Here is a 19,614-nt window from a genome sequence, read left to right on the forward strand (position 1 = left end):
TAAGCACCGAGGGTAAGCAGGAGAACAATGATGCTGCATAGAATTGGGGAACAGAGAGCAGGAGGAGGGGCTGGTGCATGGACTCGGACAACAGACGGTACGGAGGAGGTAGAAGGCGCAGCAAGCTAACTGTTTAGCGCAGGAAGGGCAGAGGTAGAACAATGACCACACACAGCTGTAATGAGGGAGCACTGTTATGGACATGGACAATGGATGGCAAGGAGGAAGAGGGCAGGAACAGCAAACTTGGGTGGGCCCAGCACAATGCCAGGCCAGGCCCTGTGTTCAACCCCACCCCCATTGTGCATTGCGATGGGCATCTTCCTTCACGTTATAAAAAACCTTAGAAATTCACTGAAAAAAACAAAGGTTACAGGGACGTTATAGTTAGGAAATAGAATTTAAAAAGCCTTAAAAATTAACTGAAAAACACAAAGGTTACGGGGACATTATAGTTCGGCTCAGATTCCACTCCTACAAAACCAGTGAAATTCAGCAGTTATAGTTAACTCAGATAACTATAACTCGCACCCCCACAATGCACTGCTTTTGACCTCACATATTTTGTCACTCATTACATGGTCAGTGACATAACTGATAACCGCATGGTAAAGTACTAGCACCAAAAAATGCCTGTGTGGTACCTGAATCCATCCCAAAATCTCCTTCAAAACCCTTACTACCCTGTACCCTTACCCATCCCATTACTCTTAAACTCCACTTTTTTAAATTGACATACTAATTATGTCATAAAAAAATAATCTTACCCTATGTACCAAAAAATGCCTGTGTGCAACTTACTTGCATGGTAAATACATGCTTGTTAACATCCTGTGGGCTAAGCACCGTGGAGTAAAAGCTGTATACTCACTTTTTAGCCTGTTGCAAGAGGTTTTCTATGTCTTGTTAGGGTGGCAATGTTTTGGAAACCTTGGGGATGGTATTTTGATGGTGGATACAAATAAAAGTTATCTTGACAACAATTCTGTTACCCCAGTTCTCTCCCAGTTCCCACCCATCCACATAAAAAAACACTCTTAAAAGAAAAAGTGCACTAAGTAAGCAGGACTTTCTGCGTGTGTAAGTAGATCTTCACTCATAAAAGTCCTCAGATGCGGATTCTTTGAAACTTGATTTGCAGTCTTTGAACACAAACTCCAGATTTTACACTAAAAAGCTTCGTTGATCGGGCCCATAATTTGCTTTAAGACACAGTATTCTTCTATTTCTATTGAGCAATTTAAAATAAGATACATGTTCCTTTGAAGGATTTAAAGACTTAGGGCCATATTTATGAAATCAGTGGCGCAGGGCAGCAAGTCACCTTGCTGCGCTGCCCAACTGGGAAATGGTAGGATTGCACAGTATTTATCTAATACGGCGCATTCATGTCGGTTACACTTGCGCTGCGTTGCCTGACTCCCGATTTTTGAAGCAACGCAAAGTGGCTTTGCGTGGCTTCATAAATCTGACATAGAGGCTTGCATCATGCATGCACCACTTCAGTGATGCAAACGTGACGCAAGCCTCTCATAAATATGCCCCTAAGGCTGCATTTATGTTTGACAGATGGGACACTCCATCAATACGTGTCGCAGCGCCTGTCTACTGTATTAAATTAAAAGTGCCATAGGCCTAAATGCCCTTGTAATATAGCAGACAGGATATTCGCCCTGTTTTTGTGACAGAATATCCTGTCCGCCTAACTCTAAATAAGGCCCTAATGTATTGTAAGGTGGATTTGCAGAACGCCGCATGTCACCCGTGAGGGTGTCCAGGTGCTGAGTAGGTGAGTTTAGGGGTGTGGTGAGGCTGGGCTTGAATACAGGCAGTCTCAGTGGCTCTGCAAGAAGACTAATTGAATAGCTAGGATGCTCTGGTGTGCTGGGGGGAGCCGTTTCAAGATTTGGTGGCTTGGTAGGAGAATGATTGACCTCCCATTCTACTTCTGTGGATGCAGGTTGTGTGTGAGAGTGATGCTGAGCGAAGTTGTCTGGTGGATTGCTGGAAGTGAAGCCGGTGATTGAGGTATGCGAGTCCAGTGTTGAGTAGTGACTTGAATGTGTGTATTGAAATCGCCCTAATTGTCCCAAATGTCTACCTAAGTGCCATTAGCAGCTTACCCCTTTTGAATGTACTTTGTGGTTTGCATTAAGAAAACTTACAGTTAGATTTCATTGTACAGCTGCAGTCCTAAATTTCAAGTGTACTTGTTTTAGAAAGTTAAACTCTACCAGATTAAAACATTAAAAAATCTTTCTGCAACAATTACAAGACAAAGACAATGCATGCATGCTTCTAGGTGAATGCAGAGCCCCCATTGGATGCCCTGGGCAGTCACGGCCCTCCATGGTTGATGCAACTAACATAGGAGGTCTCATCCAAGCACTGAATGGCGCACAGCTGGTTGATCTTGCATTGTCTGTTACAGCCGACATGGTCATCAAAACTCACAAGATAGTGTCTGTAATACATTGCAAACTGCTGGCTGCGGGAGTCCGTGAATTTTTTGCTAAGGTCATAGAGATGTCCTGGACTCAAGTCATCAATGTCGTAAGCTTTCGTCATAACATATTCTAGCTTCCATTGTGGTTCCTTTTTAATGTTGGCTTCCGTCAGATTCAAATAATACTGCCAAATATCCTGAAACATTTAGAAATAATGATTGTATTAGTCAGGCAGTGACAATTTCAGGTATCTCATCACAGTGACTCGTCCTATATCTATAACCCAGCACCCCTAATTGAGACTGATGCAACACCATCTTGCAGACAATTCATCAGTCATGAGAAATAGGGGTGCTGCATGCAAAGACACAATATAATACTTGTATTCCTTGCAAAGGTTTGAAGTGTGGGTAAGCATGAAGTAGAACGTAGAACAACAAAAATGGTAAATATATCAGTATTTGTAAAGAATAATTTCATCTAAATTCTTCAGACCGCAGCCTAGGGTTCATGGGCCACCAACTCTGAATAAGTGTTGCTGTAGATCAGAAATATACAGACATGAAATAAAGCATTCCCACTATAAAATTCTTGCCATATAAGCACAACAGATAAATGATATTAACAAATAACTCTGATAGGTCAGCTATATGTGATCTCTAAAAAGAATACTTTTGGTGACAACCAGCTTTAAGAATCCTTTCCACCTAACCTGTTTCCAAGAAATGTTTTAGATTAATGGCTTACACCAAGTTCTTAAATCCAAGTTAGCAGAAGCCTTTTACTTCGAATTCCAACCAACAAGGCAGTTTTGCTCAAAAGAGCAAATAGATCTTTATGTTCCCTTTTACTACCATCCTCCCTCACCTACTGCACTCTTGTCACCATTCTTTATTTCCTCTTTACTTTTCTGGAGAAATCAAGTTGAACTTACCCCTCCCTTCTTTTTCCCTTCCTGGGTTTTCATTCCTATACCCCCTTCATTCCTGCTCCCTTCTACTTATTCCCACCCTCCTTTTTCATTTCTTTTCTTTTTGATTGAGTTGGGAGGGGCAACTGCCCTTCTGATGTCACTCTAACTGCCTCTTTTTTCCTTTGTTTTACCCAGTGATTCTCATTTAACCACTTCCTTGATATTTTTGGACTACAGTGGAACCGGTTTCCCCCCACCTTTTGGTGTTTTTTTCTCTCTTAAATCCTCCCCTGCCACCATGTAATGTTACACAGCCTCTTTTCACACAGTATACCATTCTTGCCCGCTCTACATTAAGGTTGACTTTAAAAATCAAAAAAGGACAACAACTTCTCTATATTATTCTTCATTTCCTCTTGTCTGAAAGACTACAGTCTTTCAACTCGCTCTTTCTTATCAGTCACGGATCCGTGATTTGTTTTCTCAATTTTATTTCTACTTAAAAATATCACAAACCGTCTCTCAACATTTTGGAAACTCAAATTTAGTATTCTCAAACGTTTCAGTGAAATCATACTGCTGATGGGCCACAACATGGCTATCATCAATTCCAGTTGTCACAGTTCAGTTACAAGCTACTCTTTACATTCATACTTGTATCAATGAAGATGTTGATGCAGGCTGAGCCTAGCCAAGAGACTACTATTGTCACAACTTGTAGTTTTCTTACCGGTTCTGGCGTGTGTGAGAGATTCTCGACTTCAGTTCTTGAGGGTTCTAGTCTGTCCGAGGTAAGTGCAAACCCTTCTGGTAGCCACGGTGCTGCCGACAAGGAGAAAGGCCAAAGCAGACCGTGCCTTCCAAAAGGAGTCCCAAGAGGAAAAAAAACAGTAGAGAAAAGCCTCTGATGGAAGTGGCACTCCAGGAATAAAAAGGAAAAAATAGAAGCAACCAGTGAGGAGGAAATAGAAGGCAAGGAATCCAAACAGGAATAGAAGACTATAGTCAGGAACAAGGTATACCAGCAGGAATCGCAGATACACCAGGCAGGTGCACAGGATACCAACAGGAGTGAGGACACACCAGCAGCGGCAAAGAGTGTTGCAACGCAAGGAAATGAAGGATTCAGCCCTTTATATACCTATGAATAGGAAGTTACCAAACAGGAACAGGAAGTGCCCAAACAGGAAGTAAGCAACTACCATCTTGGATAAGGAAAAGGATAGTGGACGGAGTAGGAAGGTCATCATCTTGAATTGGTAGAGCAGATACTTCCCCAAGGCCTTCTGGGAAGAAGACTATGGAATCATGGGAAGGCAAAAATGGCCCCAAGAAGAAATGAAGAAAGAAATCTATATCCAGTGAAAGGAAGGTAAGAATATTGTGCACCAATGTGTGAAAATAGGAAGCTGCAGTTCCAAAACTGGAGCTGCTGCATTCCTGTCATGCAAATTGTCAGATAACAGGCCCGCCGTGTAGGTATGCAGCGGGTGTGAGAAGTTGGCCTGATGTATGATGTCACTAGTTCTAGTGTACACCTTATATCAGTCCAAACAACCCTTATGGTGATTGGTTGTAAAGTCAACCTTATAGACCAGCTATCCTAGTGGTAGCATGGACAAGAGCAGTCTTAGGCTAAACTCTGAATGGCATGTGAAGCCAGCTGTGATATCATATATAATCCCTTGAATACCAAATGAAAGGACACCACAACAGATATATATATAAAATAAAGTGTATTTATTCTAGTCAAACCCTCGGCACTCTTTATGAGATTAGAGGTAAGTACAACACAGTCTTATTCAAGCATACATTAAGTCACACAGGTAAGTAATACAGTTAGGCCCTAGGGGCCACGCAAACCATATACTAAAGAAGTGGTATAAGGACCACTGTCACGGAAATAGGATAGGCCTAGGCCTAGGGAATCGCTGGGGCTACACTACACTAGCAACAGTTAGGAAGTGGGAGGCCCACGGGATTCAGGTGCAGAGTGGAAACACTCACGCGTAATGTGTAAAAGTCGATAGAATTACTAGCAGTTAGAAATTAACAGTTTAAGGACACTTCTGAAGCAGCTAGAGAGTCGAGACTCGGAAACTAGACCCTAGGATAGTCACTACCCTTGTGAGCACCGAAGTACCCAAGTTACCTAGCCCACAGGCTGCGGGTGCATAGGTGTGAACTTGCGTCGGGTTTCGTCGTGGACTTCTATGGATGCCTGAAGGAAAGTTGCTGACAGGCAGTCAGTGAAGAGTGTCCGGTGGATCCCAAGGCTGGGATCAAGAAGAGAGGATACCTGCAAGCAGAAGGGACAGAGTCAAGGTCACTAGCCAGTGACCACGTGGAACCAGGAAGGAACCAGGCGATGTCGTGAAGATTGCAGGTGAAGGGTGAAGCTTGTCGCTGCAGCCACGGGTACCAGGAGACGTCGAGGACGACCAGGAGGCGAGCTGTCCCACGAAGGCTCTTGCTGTCGGCGGCGTCTAAGTCGAACTAGGACTCACCAAGCTTTGGCAAGCGGAACCCACGAAGAACGGAGGACTTGCTTCTGGTGCAGACCAGGAAGGTCTGGGGTGCTTCTCTTTTGCAAAGAAGCGGGAGCCAGTCTGGAGGAGCCAAACCAGCAGTGAAGATTTCAAGGTGTGTCGTCACAAAGGCCGCTAGCCAACGGGCAAGCAACCGGACAGACGCGGCAAGCAGGAAAATGCAGAAGGGCCCCACGCAGGACTCGTGGAGTGTGGGGGGCTGATCTTCGGTGCAGATGGTGCTTGGGGTTGGGGCTTCTCAATCCCCGGTGCACAACTTCGAGGGTGCCTCAGAAGCTGCGCTGGAAGATACTCGCCACTTTTCCCAGGTAGCCGGTCCCACGTCTCTCGTCGCCTCCACGGATCTCAGCTCGGCTGTGGATGTGGATCAGGGTCGGAGAAGTCTGAAAGTCAAGGCTCTGGTCGGGCTCTGCAGTCGGTCCCTCGTAGAACTTCAGCAAAGCAAAGGGTAAGTCTCTTGATGGTGCCTGTTTGCACAGGGTAGCCACTCCTTGGCCACAAGGGAGATTCTTCAGTCTTCTTCTTTCGTCGAATGTCGAAGGTCCAGAGTTTCTGTTCAAGTTGCAGGTTCAGGATAATCTAATCTCCTGGGGCCCAGCTACCACTCTTATCTAAATCTGGGGGGCTGGGTTACCTGCTAGGTCACGCCTTATGGGTGGGACCTGGGAGGGGGGTGGTTACACCCCCTTCCCTTTGTCCAGTTTCGCGCCAGGACTGGGGCTGGTGTGCCCCAGCACCGGTTTGAACTGGACTATGCATTGGACACCTTGTGTGCCCCAGGCAGTGTCTCGTTTCATTCATCCCTCCCTGCCCCAATACACTAAGGCCTGTCTGGGGTGGTGCTCGCACCTCCCAAGGCAGGAAACCTATTGTCCAAGCCTCCCTTGCCGGGATCGCTCCCAGCAGCAGGAGGTCAGACTTGTGTCGTGGCAGCAGCATCCATTTTGTGATGCTGGGGCTCTGGTTAACTTTAACCGGGTAAGTAGGTTACAACATGTCTTCTCCCTCTAGAAGGGGGAGATAATATCCTCATCCCCAGAAATGGGATGGGGGTATTATTCCAAAGTGTTAGACACCTTACACGACATGTTTTGATAAAGCCAAACCATAGTTACCATAACCGTTTAAGATTATAAGGCACTTTAAGAGTATATGGTAGGCTACATCATAGAACAGCTATAAGGACATGGTTCCGAAAGCTGCAGACAGGCTCAGCTCATGCTAGAGCACCATCTCACATGTTACCAAGCACTCTGCCTCCAGGATTGTTAAGGCCTGCCATAGGAGTGGCTGATAGGTACACATGTGTCTATATGTAAGATAGGTATAGGAATACTACACCTAAGCAAGGAGTGATTACACAACCTTGCCCCAGCTGAGTGATCAGCCAGTTGTGTCATAATGGAAGGCCAGGCCAGGGGTGGCATAATACATGCTGCAGCCCCTGGTAGGCCTAGGGTACACCTATGCCCTGGGTACCTAAGGTACACTGTACAGGGGCCAATAAGGTGATCCTATCCAAATGGGTTATGCACCTAAAGTACATAGTATCAATTTAGAGAGAGAACAGCAGGGCTGTGGGTCTGATTAGCAGGCCCACAGCCACATCTAAGTCGAAAACCAGTAAAGCAACAGCAAAAAGTGGGGGTGAACATAGAAAGCAGACCCCCTACTCTCCTACACAAACCCCCCCCCCCCCAAATTTAGGGACATTAAACTAACGTTCACCAGTTGAGTCTTCATGTTCTAAGTGGAAATATCTGGAGAGTCCATCTGCATTGGCATGGTCAGTCCCAGGTCTATGTTCCACTGTGAAGTCCATCCCCTGTAGGGAAATGGACCACCTAAGAAGTTTGGGATTTTCACCCTTCATCTGATTTAGCCACAAGGGGGGCTTATGGTCTGTCTGAATCTTGAAGTGAGTGCCAAACAAGTATGGCCTCAGCTTCAGGGCCCAAACCACAGCAAAGGCCTCCCTCTCAATAGCTGACCAACGTTTCTCTCTAGGGGTCAGCCTTCTACTTATAAAAGCAATGGGCTGGTCTTGACCATCTATATTAAGTTGTGAAAGAACAGCTCCCACACCTAACTCAGAAGCATCTGTCTGGACAATGAACTCTTTGGAGTAGTCTGGACTTTTCAGAATAGGTGCACTGCACATGGCCTGCTTCAGGTCATCAAATGCTTTTTGACAGCTTACTGTCCACTGAACTTTCTTTGGCATTTTCTTGGAGGTCAAGTCATTAAGTGGTGTCACAATGGACCCATAGTTCTTAACAAACTTTCTGTAGTACCCAGTCAGGCCCAAGAAAGCTCTGACCTGAGTCTGGGTAGTTGGAGGAGTCCAGTCCTTTATGGTCTGGATCTTGCTCTCCAGTGGTTGAACCTGACCCCCACCAACTAGGTGGCCCAGGTATACAACCTTGCTCTGCCCTATCTGGCACTTAGTGGCCTTGATAGTGAGGCCTGCCTTTTGCAGGGCCTCTAAAACATTCCTCAGGTGGACCAGGTGATCCTCCCAGGTGGAGCTAAAGACAGCAATATCATCAAGATAAGCTGCACAGTAATCATCCAACCCAGTAAGGACTTGATTCACCAACCTTTGGAAAGTGGCAGGTGCATTCTTCAAACCAAAGGGCATTACCACAAATTGATAATGTCCTCCTGGGGTCGAGAAAGCAGTTTTGGCCTTTGCATTCTCAGCTAGTCTGATTTGCCAGTAGCCTGCTGTCAGGTCAAATGTGCTAAAAAACTTAGCTGCGGCCAGTCTGTCAATGAGCTCATCTGCCCTAGGTATTGGGTGGGCATCTGTCCTAGTGACAGCATTGAGACCTCTGTAATCCACGCAAAACCTCATCTCTCTCTTACCATCTTGGGTGTGAGGTTTTGGCACAAGGACTACAGGACTAGCCCAAGGGCTCTCTGAAGGTTCAATGACTTCCAGCTCCAACATCTTTTGTACCTCAACTTTTATGCAGTCCCTGACATGGTCAGGTTGCCTGTAGATGTTACTCTTCACAGGCAGACTGTCACCAGTGTCCACCTCATGGGTGCACCAGTTTGTCTGACTTGGGGTCAGAGAGAACATATGTCTGTAGGATTGCAGAACTTGTCTGCAGTCCTGTTGCTGATGGACAGTGAGGCTGCCAGAAAAGACCACACCATCAACTGAGCCATCATCAGGGTTCTGAGTCAACAGGTCTGGGAGAGGGTCACTCTCTTCCTCCTGCCCCTCATCTGTAGCCATGAGTAAGCCCATGTCTGCCCTGTCAACATATGCCTTCAATCTGTTGACATGAAGCACCCTGTGGGGGCTTCTGGGAGTCCCAAGGTCCACCAAGTAGGTGACTTCTCCCTTTTTCTCAACAATAGTGTGGGGTCCAGACCATTTGTCTTGGAGTGCTGCTGGGGCCACTGGCTCCAACACCCACACTTTCTGCCCTGGCTGGTAAACAGTCAGCACAGCCTTTTGGTCATGCCAAGCTTTTTGGAGTTCTTGGCTTGCCTCAAGGTTTTTAGAAGCCTTCTTCATATACTCTGCCATCCTGGAGCGGAGACCAAGTACATAATCCACTATATCAAGTTTGGGTTGTCTGAGAGGTCTCTCCCATCCTTCCCTTACTAAACATAGGGGTCCTCTTACAGGATGCCCAAACAAAAGCTCAAAAGGGCTGTAGCCAACCCCCTTTTGTGGGACCTCTCTGTAAGCAAACAGAAGGCAGGGTAAAAGGATGTCCCATCTTCGCCTAAGCTTGTCTGGTAAACCTTTTATCATTCCCTTTAGGGTCTTGTTGAATCTCTCAACAAGCCCATTGCACTGTGGGTGATAGGGTGTGGTGAACTTGTAGTTCACACCACACTCCTTCCACATTGCAGTCAAGTATCCTGACATGAAGTTGGCACCTCTGTCAGAAATGACCTCCTTTGGAAAGCCCACTCTGGAGAATACTCCAAGCAGGGCCCTTGCCACAACAGGAGCTGTTGTGGTCCTCAGGGGAATAGCTTCTGGATACCTGGTGGCATGGTCCACTATTACCAGTATAAATCTGTGCCCAGATGCTGTTTGTGGGTCCATTGGTCCTACAATATCTATGCCCACTCTTTCAAAGGGAACCCCCACCACAGGTAGTGGTATGATGGGGGCCTTTGTGGTGCCACCTGATTTGCCACTGGCTTGGCAGGTGACACAGGAGCGACAAAACTCCTTGGTATCTTCTGACATATGGGGCCAGTGAAAGTGAGGGACAAGCCTGTCCCAAGTCTTGTTCTGGCCTAAGTGTCCTGCAAGGGGAATATCATGGGCCAAGGTAAGAAGGAAGCCTCTGAACTTCAGTGGTATGACCAACCTCCTGGATGCACCAGGCTTGGGGTCTCTAGCCTCTGAATACAGCAGCCCTTCATCCCAATACACTCTATGGGTACCTTGAGCATTCCCTGCAGCCTCAGCAGCAGCCTGCTGTCTGAGGGGTTCAAGAGAGGGGCAGTCTAATTGAGCCTGCCTCAGACCTGCCCTTGAAGGTCCCCCTGTCCCAAGAAACTCAACCTGATCAGGTTCAAGTTCTTCTAGGACAGTTCCTTCAGGGCTCTCAGAATCATCCTCCTGTGAGGGCTGATCCTGTGCCTGAGGCAGGGGGGAAGGCACAGCCTTTACCCTACTGCTCTTTCTCTTGGGTTGTGACTGGTCCATAGTTTCAGGATCCAGCACTTGTTCAGTGGTGCACTTTTTGGCCTGTGACCTGGTCACAGCAAGGACATGTGCATCTATCCCCAGCATTTCTGCATGGGTCCTATACTCCACTTCAGACCAAACTGAAGTTTCAAGATCATTGCCCAGTAAACACTCTACAGGAAGGTCTGAACTAACAACAACTTTCTTGAGGCCAGTTACCCCTCCCCAGAAGAAGTTAACAATAGCCACACTATGGGAGGTAATGGCATTGCTAGCGTTGGTCACTAGGTAATTCTCACCTAGTATGATCTGTCCAGGGTCCACAAAGGCAGGTGTCACCATTGTGACACTAGCCCCAGTGTCCCTGTAGGCCTGAGCCATTCTTTGGTTAATAAAAGGAGTCTGTCTGTACTTGCCCAGGTTACTGGGGCCTACAGTAGAGGACAAAGCTAAGTCCCCATCACAGATCAGAACAGCCTGAGTAGGTATCCTGACTAGGCCAGAATCCTCCTCAGTTCCCAGGGTCAACCCTACTACACCCTTTTGCTGGGAACCACCACTTACAGCTGAACTAGGGGGTACAGTTGCCTTAGGGGCAATGGTGGCTGGGGGCTTATCCTTTTTGGTGCACTCACTAAACCAATGTGAGTTGGACTTACAATAGTTGCACCATGGTTTCTTTTGGCCATCTTTCTTTTTATCCTTTTTGGGACCACCCTCCCCCTGAGCCTTTTGGGGGCCTGGTGAACACTTCTGGTCTTTTTGTTTCTGATCATTACCCTTCTGGTCTGCCTTTTTCTGATCATTCTGGGTTTTCTGCTTAACTCTAGTCCTGACCCATCTATCTGCCTTCTTTCCCAATTCTTGGGGAGATGTCAGATCAGAATCAATCAGGTGTTGATGCAGTAGCTGGTTTTGACAGTTGTTAAGGATTTGTTCTCTCATGATCAAATTATACAATCCTGTATAGTCCTTAACCTTACTTCCCACTAGCCAGCCTTCCAGAGCCTTAGTGGCACAATCTACAAAGTCAGTCCACTCCTGAGTCTGTGTCTTCTGGGTATCCCTGAACAACAACCTGTATTGTTCAGTGGTTAGGCCAAACCCATCAATTAGAGCACTCTTCAGGACAGTGTAATTGTCTGCATCCTCATCACTAACTGTGAGGAGCTTGTCTCTACCTTTCTCAGAGAAGGAGAGCCACAAGATAGCTGCCCACTGACTTTGGGGTACCTGCTGTACTTTGCAAGCTCTCTCCAAAGCAGTTATCCATTTGTGGATGTCATCCCCACACTTGTAGGGAGGGACAATCTTGCTCAGGTTTCTATTATCATAGTGCCTGTCTCTATCCTTAGGGATATTGCTGCCACCAGTGGGTTCTAACCCACTTAACTTTTGCTCTCTAGCCAGAGCAAGCTTCTCCTTGGCAAGGGCAAGTTCTTCCCTCTCAATCCTCAGATTAGCTTCCCTCATTCTGGCTTCATGCTCTTTTCTCCTGGGGGAAGTCATTCCCCTGTGAGAAGAAGCACTAGAGATGCTAGAGACATGGGAGTGGATGGATTCCCTTGAAGGGGATCTGTCTCTCCTGCTTCTCTGATTAAGCCCACTTGGGGGTCTGTATGGGGGAACCCCATGCAAACTCCCATGTAAGCTTAGGTTAGCCTGGCTAAGTCTTCCTACTTGGCCCTGGCTGTCTACCTCTTCATCGGAAGTCCCATCTAACTCATCTGTGGTGGGTAGACCCTCCTTTGTACCTAGGGTACTAGCCTGTGAGGCCCTAAGAGTATCATATTCCTCTAGGAGTTGCACTAGCTGAAGGAGGGTAGGGTTTGCACCCTGTTTTAACTTTCTGGAGGTACACAGTTGTCTCATCTCCTGAAAAGTTAGGGTATCATATCTAGAGGGGGTCTTTTTCATACCTGCCCCTCCTGAGAGAGCATCTACTTGATCTCCTCCCAGAGACATGATCTAGGGAGGGTGTGGTGTGTGCACCTACCTACACTGGTTGTTTCTACTAAACCTCTCTGGTAGTTGTAGTCAGGGTGTGTTACTCTCTTCAACCTACAACCACTAAGTCCAGTAGGACTTAAGTATTATAATCTATGTTATATGTACCTAAACAATATCTGTGTGATCTTTCAATTTAGTATCTCAAGATTACAATGGTAGTACAACAGCAAGCTCAGATCCCACCCGCTGCTCACCAATGTGAGAAGTTGGCCTGATGTATGATGTCACTAGTCCTAGTGTACACCTTATATCAGTCCAAACAACCCTTATGGTGATTGGTTGTAAAGTCAACCTTATAGACCAGCTATCCTAGTGGTAGCATGGACAAAAGCAGTCTTAGGCTAAACTCTGAATGGCATGTGAAGCCAGCTGTGATACCATATATAATCCCCTGAATACCAAATGAAAGGACACCACAACAGATATATAGATAAAATAAAGTGTATTTATTCTAGTCAAACCCTCGGCACTCTTTATGAGATTAGAGGTAAGTACAACACAGTCTTATTCAAGCATACATTAAGTCACACAGGTAAGTAATACAGTTAGGCCCTAGGGGCCACGCAAACCATATACTAAAGAAGTGGTATAAGGACCACTGTCACGGAAATAGGATAGGCCTAGGCCTAGGGAATCGCTGGGGCTACACTACACTACCAACAGTTAGGAAGTGGGAGGCCCACGGGATTCAGGTGCAGAGTGGAAACACTCACGCGTAATGCGTAAAAGTCCATAGAATTACTAGCAGTTAGAAATTAACAGTTTAAGGACACTTCTGAAGCAGCTAGAGAGTTGAGACTCGGAAACTAGACCCCAGGATAGTCACTACCCTTGTGAGCACCGAAGTACCCAAGTTACCTAGCCCACAGGCTGCGGGTGCATAGGTGTGAACTTGCGTCGGGTTTCGTCGTGGACTTCTATGGATGCCTGAAGGAAAGTTGCTGACAGGCAGTCAGTGAAGAGTGTCCGGTGGATCCCAAGGCCGGGATCAAGAAGGAAGGGTACCTGCAAGCAGAGGGGACAGAGTCAAGGTCACTAGCCAGTGACCACGTGGAACCAGGAAGGAACACGGCGATGTCGTGAAGATTGCAGGTGAAGCTTGTCGCTGCAGCCACGGGTACCAGGAGATGTCGAGGACGACCAGGACCAGGAGGCGAGCTGTCCCACGAAGGCTCTTGCTGTCGGCGGCGTCGAAGTCTAACTAGGACTCACCAAGCCTTGGCAAGCGAAACCCACGAAGAACGGAGGACTTGCTTCTGGTGCAGACCAGGAAGGTCTGGGGTGCTTCTCTTTTGCAAAGAAGCGGGAGCCAGTCTGGAGGAGCCAAACCAGCAGTGAAGATTTCAAGGTGTGTCGTCACAAAGGCCGCTAGCCAACGGGCAAGCAACCGGACAGACGCGGCAAGCAGGAAAATGCAGAAGGGCCCCACGCAGGACTCGTGGAGTGTGGGGGGCTGATCTTCGGTGCAGATGGTGCTTGGGGTTGGGGTTTCTCAATCCCCGGTGCACAACTTCAAGGGTGCCTCAGAAGCTGCGCTGGAAGATACTCGCCACTTTTCCCAGGTAGCCGGTCCCACGTCTCTCGACGCCTCCACGGATCTCAGCTCAGCTGTGGATGTGGATCAGGGTCGGAGAAGTCTGGAAGTCAAGGCTCTGGTCGGGCTCTGCAGTCGGTCCCTCGTAGAACTTCAGCAAAGCAAAGGGTAAGTCTCTTGATGGTGCCTGTTTGCACAGGGTAGCCACTCCTTGGCCACAAGGGAGATTCTTCAGTCTTCTTCTTTTGTCGAATGTCGAAGGTCCAGAGTTTCTGTTCAAGTTGCAGGTTCAGGATAATCTAATCTCCTGGGGCCCAGCTACCACTCTTATCTAAATCTGGGGGGCTGGGTTACCTGCTAGGTCACGCCTTATGGGTGGGACCTGGGAGGGGGGTGGTTACACCCCCTTCCCTTTGTCCAGTTTCGCGCCAGGACTGGGGCTGGTGTGCCCCAGCACCGGTTTGAACTGGACTATGCATTGGACACCTTGTGTGCCCCAGGCAGTGTCTCGTTTCATTCATCCCTCCCTGCCCCAATACACTAAGGCCTGTCTGGGGTGGTGCTCAGACTTGTGTCGTGGCAGCAGCATCCATTTTGTGATGCTGGGGCTCTGGTTAACTTTAACCGGGTAAGTAGGTTACAACATGTCTTCTCCCTCTAGAAGGGGGAGATAATATCCTCATCCCCAGAAATGGGATGGGGGTATTATTCCAAAGTGTTAGACACCTTACACGACATGTTTTGATAAAGCCAAACCACAGTTACCATAACCGTTTAAGATTATAAGGCACTTTAAGAGTATATGGTAGGCTACATCATAGAACAGCTATAAGGACATGGTTCCGAAAGCTGCAGACAGGCTCAGCTCATGCTAGAGCACCATCTCACATGTTACCAAGCACTCTGCCTCCAGGATTGTTAAGGCCTGCCATAGGAGTGGCTGATAGGTACACATGTGTCTATATGTAAGATAGGTATAGGAATACTACACCTAAGCAAGGAGTGATTACATGACCTTGCCCCAGCTGAGTGATCAGCCAGTTGTGTCATAATGGAAGGCCAGGCCAGGGGTGGCATAATACATGCTGTAGCCCCTGGTAGGCCTAGGGTACACCTATGCCCTGGGTACCTAAGGTACACTGTACAGGAGCCAATAAGGTGATCCTATCCAAATGGGTTATGCACCTAAAGTACATAGTATCAATTTAGATAGAGAACAGCAGGGCTGTGGGTCTGATTAGCAGGCCCACAGCCACATCTAAGTCGAAAACCAGTGAAGCAAAAGCAAAAAGTGGGGGTGAACATAGAAAGCAGACCCTACTCTCCTACAGCGGGCCCAACACAGAAAGAGAGCAGGCGTCGAAGGAGGCACCCTCGACGCCAAAACGGCAACAGCGGGTTGCCGCGCAGTACCGCAATGTGCCTGAAGAAAAGAGGGAGGCATTGCGGACTGTATCGCGGCCCGCGTGGAAGAAGCAGGCAGCACTGCAGGCCGAATCACGACTACAGTCAGAACAAGTTCCTGTTCTTTCAAATAAGGGCAGTTTTGCATATTGGACCTGGAAGGTTGTGTCCAGAAATTTGTCTTTGTTCTAAGTTTGCTCTGAGCAAAGGCAAGACTGCTTAAGTTTGATGAAAGTGTCAACTTTCGAGCTTTCCACTTGAATTTGCATTAACGCTGACATGTCAGCTCTGAGGCAGGATGCAACTCATGCTGCCATATCCATGTTTTCATTTATATTGCTGTAGTTGTAGTAAATGATTGGCAGCATGTGTTTTAACATATGGGAAGTCTTAAGTAGCTGCTGAGAGTGAAGAGAGATGCACTGCCTCGTATCAAGAAATCAAGTACCAAATAGAGGATGATAAAATAACACAGCGCAACAGGTACCTATTTGTTAAGGAAAATGGTGCTGATTTGAACAAAGAGAGTATAGCAAAAAAACTAGCCTCTATCTTCTGACTCAATAACAACTGTATTGTTTCTTTGACAATGAGTTTTGTGGCCCATAATATGTCTCTGTCCTGGGTTTGCTCACAGCCAATGCAAACTGCTGGGTTTGGAAGTGTCTACCTCCGGCCTATCTACTTAGATTCGCATTAAAGCAGACAGTGTGTCACTTTTGAGGCAAGTACGCAGCCCATTCTTTAATCGGTACATGCTGCTAAACCCAAGTTCACATATTGCCATTGTAGGACAGATGAAAAGCATGATCTCTAAAATTGGAAGGACATGTTTTACTTTTTCTGGGCGTTTTTTCAATAGCTGAGTGAAGGGGGATACTGGCTTATGCATCCTCTGATGTAAGATGTACAGTTTGAAATCTAGCCAGCCTCCAGGGGCAGACTAAATTTCATCATCAGTGAGTACCTTTTTGTTGTATTTAACAAGCTCCTCAAATTACTAATCACCAAAACCTCCTATCTTTTCAACAGTCTGGTCACAAAGTGAAATAAATCATGTGAAACAAAGTGTGGCTTGCCAGTGATTTGCTTTTAAAACCATTTGAGGAAGAAACAGCATGCTCTAATAACTCAGGAATGTGTTCCTTAACATTAGTTTCATTAGAGCTGCCTTTTCTACATGCTTTACCAGTGTTAGTAGTGGGTCTTCTGCAAAATTATTCGCTTTAAAAAGCAAGTGAAATTGTGTTAATACTTTTCCTGGCTTTGTTTTCAGCTGTATTAGCTTCTGTTGAAGCACCCCAATCCTTGAAACTTCAGAAATAAGACTGTCTTCTTAATGAAATGCCTTAGACACTTGCTGAAGCAGCTCTGTGAAGTCTATCATGAAGTGCAAGAAATAAAGAAACGTCTCTGACTTCATGTCATGAAGCAGTCCTTTGACTTTATGTGAATATTCATCACTACCAGTAGCAAGGTGCTCAAAATTAAGCCCCCGCTGTTTGGTGATGCGACCGTCTGCTTCCCTGGCAGTCCGACTGCTGGGTTACGAGCAGGGCGGGGAGACCGCCACCACAGCTAACATTCCAGCTCCCGCGGTGGCAGGGGAAGAGGCAGAAGCGCCCAATGGAGGCAGTTCCTTTTCCTGCACTGCCGACCACATTACGACCTTGCTTTCCTCTGACCTTTTAATGGCAAGGACACAATCATTCAAAGGTCGGCAGAACGGCAGGTAATGAGCCAAAAAATTACTCTAGGGCGTAAAACACCCTTGTGTAATGTGGCTGGTGCCCATGTTGTGCCCTCCAATGTCAACAATGTCGATGGGCACACTGTATTCCATGCATAACATGATGCACAGAAGCAGTGCGCCTGGATGGCTGGAGGAACCAGTATGGCCGGCATTGGCTTCCAACTCTTTCTCACAGCTGGAGCTTGCTGCCACCATGACTGCACTGCCCACACACCACCAGCTCCATGGGAACATCGTAATGCGGTGGTCAGGATGCTGCAGACTTGGTGGCGTTTTCTCGACTGCCGCCGCGGTGGCCTGGCAGTGGGAAGGCTAGAGTCATAATCAGGCCCTTAGTTTTAAACATCCTTTAAGTACCTTTTAAAATCTGGATAAGTATGAACTTTTTTTTAACATCACACACAGCACGCTCAAAATTATAGGGTACTTAGTGCATAACTACAATGTGATCGCAATTGTCAAGTTCTTGATGTGTGGAGACTTCGTCCAGTAGCTGCTTCACAACACCAGAGTTACTGCTCAGGTTCACAGCAGCACCATCTGTATTCAGACCAATGCATTTCTGACTAAGAATAGCCAGAGATATGGCAATACTTTCCAGACCAAATAATATAGCCTTTTTCACTCCGGATGCAGTGGAGCTTTTAATGCTGACAATGTCACACAGATGGGTAACAAAGGCGCCTTCACAAACAAATTGTGCATACATTTGTTCCTGTTCAGGTATTCCTTTGTCAGTTGACCGATCCAAAAGAACTCTGAGGAACCTAGCATTTTCTATGTGTGATCGGATTGGCATTTTCATGATCTCTGAAATTGCTACTACAAAGTTACATCATTCATGATCGTTGGTATGATTTTACGAATACCAGTCGGGATTCTTCTTTTTCTGCAGTGTACAGAATTTTGGAAACTTAAAAAAGGCCTCACCTTGTTTTGCAAGATAATAGGCTGTATTAAATAGAAGGTCCAAGAGCCAAAATTATTTCTATGCATTTTTGTGATCAATTTGACTATGCAGGTGGGGGGTTTTCATTGCAGCTTCATGAAAAATGCATTTTTCATGTGATTTGCTCTAAAATGCATTTTTCATGTGATCTGCTCTTGTGCCATTCCAAGGTCTCCCTTTGAATTTTTCTATTACACCAACATATAGTAAAGACTTAGTATCTGCATGATTGGGAAACTTACTGAACCTGCACAATACAACGCTTTTATTGAGATCCATCACAGTGACAAAAGCATCAAATCATCATACTCAAACACCAGCACTTACATACATGTATGAATCACATCCATCGAAAGGTAAGCCTGGAGACTACACATTTCATTAATACAAAAAGCGGGCGAAAGACAAGGGATTTCAGAAAAAACGATCAACCTCCTTATCCTACCAAGAGGTTTCGGCCATAAATTGCCCCCACAATTTATCAAATTTCCTAGTCCCCACCCTCCGCAGTGAAGAGCATACAACCACTCTTCATTTCTTAATTGCTTCATTTTCGCCACCCACTCCCCTATTGTGGGGATCAACTGCATTCGCCATCTTTGAAGCAATTAGGACCTAGCCACTGCCGTTACCATATGCAACAATTGTTTTATCTGGGACATAGCCGAGTGGCAGGATCATAACTTAAAACCATCCACCATGTACCAGTAGCTAACTTCATCTGCCAAGCCATTTCTAAGAATCCAAATATCTCTTTCCAAAATTCTTGAATGACAATGCACTGCCCAATTATGAGACCAATTTGCGACAGCCCCCAAGTTACATCTAAAACAGTGGCTTGACCACATAGGATTAACCTGGGCTTACAATTGCAGTGCTCTGTAAAGTAGCCACTTCGAGTAAAATAGCATTCTCCACCAATTGGCTCCTCCCAGGACTTTAAAATTCAAGTATTAATTTCAGCCTGCATATTTCTAATTAATTTGAGCCCTTCATGCTTCTCCCATTTAATAATTGTCTTTTGACAGAGATCAAGACCCTCGGTGGAAGCAAGCAATCGTTTTCATTCTCCAGGCCGCTTACAGTCAGGAGCTTTCACTTTCACCATTACGATTTTTTGACTGCCCAAAACCTGCCCGATCTTTAAATTGCTAAATATACTGGCCAGAATCCTATAGGACCCAAAAATTACCTTGAACTGAGTCTCAAATTTCCAGCAGACTCTTCCACCTTTCTTTGATCACAAAATCTGCTACCTTACTGAACCCAGCTCTCTCTCAATTTTGCAATGTGTCGGGATCCAACTCAGCTCCGGCATCCCAAGGTAAATCTGTTAGTGGTGTAACCGCATTAATGTGGGGAATTCCGTATCTCCTATAGGAATCC

At 46.4% G+C, this 19,614-nt stretch overlaps 1 protein-coding gene across 1 annotated transcript in view; it reads right to left on the bottom strand.

Annotated features, from left to right (window-relative positions):
• Positions 1-381: 381 nt before the first annotated feature.
• The window catches only part of SMPDL3A (sphingomyelin phosphodiesterase acid like 3A), a 214,836-nt gene continuing 195,603 nt past the window's right edge, over positions 382-19,614 (bottom strand). The window contains exon 8 of the mRNA XM_085611264.1: positions 382-2,643. Coding sequence (XP_085467390.1) covers positions 2,338-2,643 — 306 coding nt within the window. The 3' untranslated portion in view covers positions 382-2,337. The remainder of the gene's footprint in view (positions 2,644-19,614) is intronic.

This window comes from Triturus cristatus, chromosome 6 (assembly GCF_964204655.1).
Source record: "Triturus cristatus chromosome 6, aTriCri1.1, whole genome shotgun sequence".
In the NCBI taxonomy this organism is placed as follows: Eukaryota; Metazoa; Chordata; class Amphibia; order Caudata; family Salamandridae; genus Triturus; species Triturus cristatus.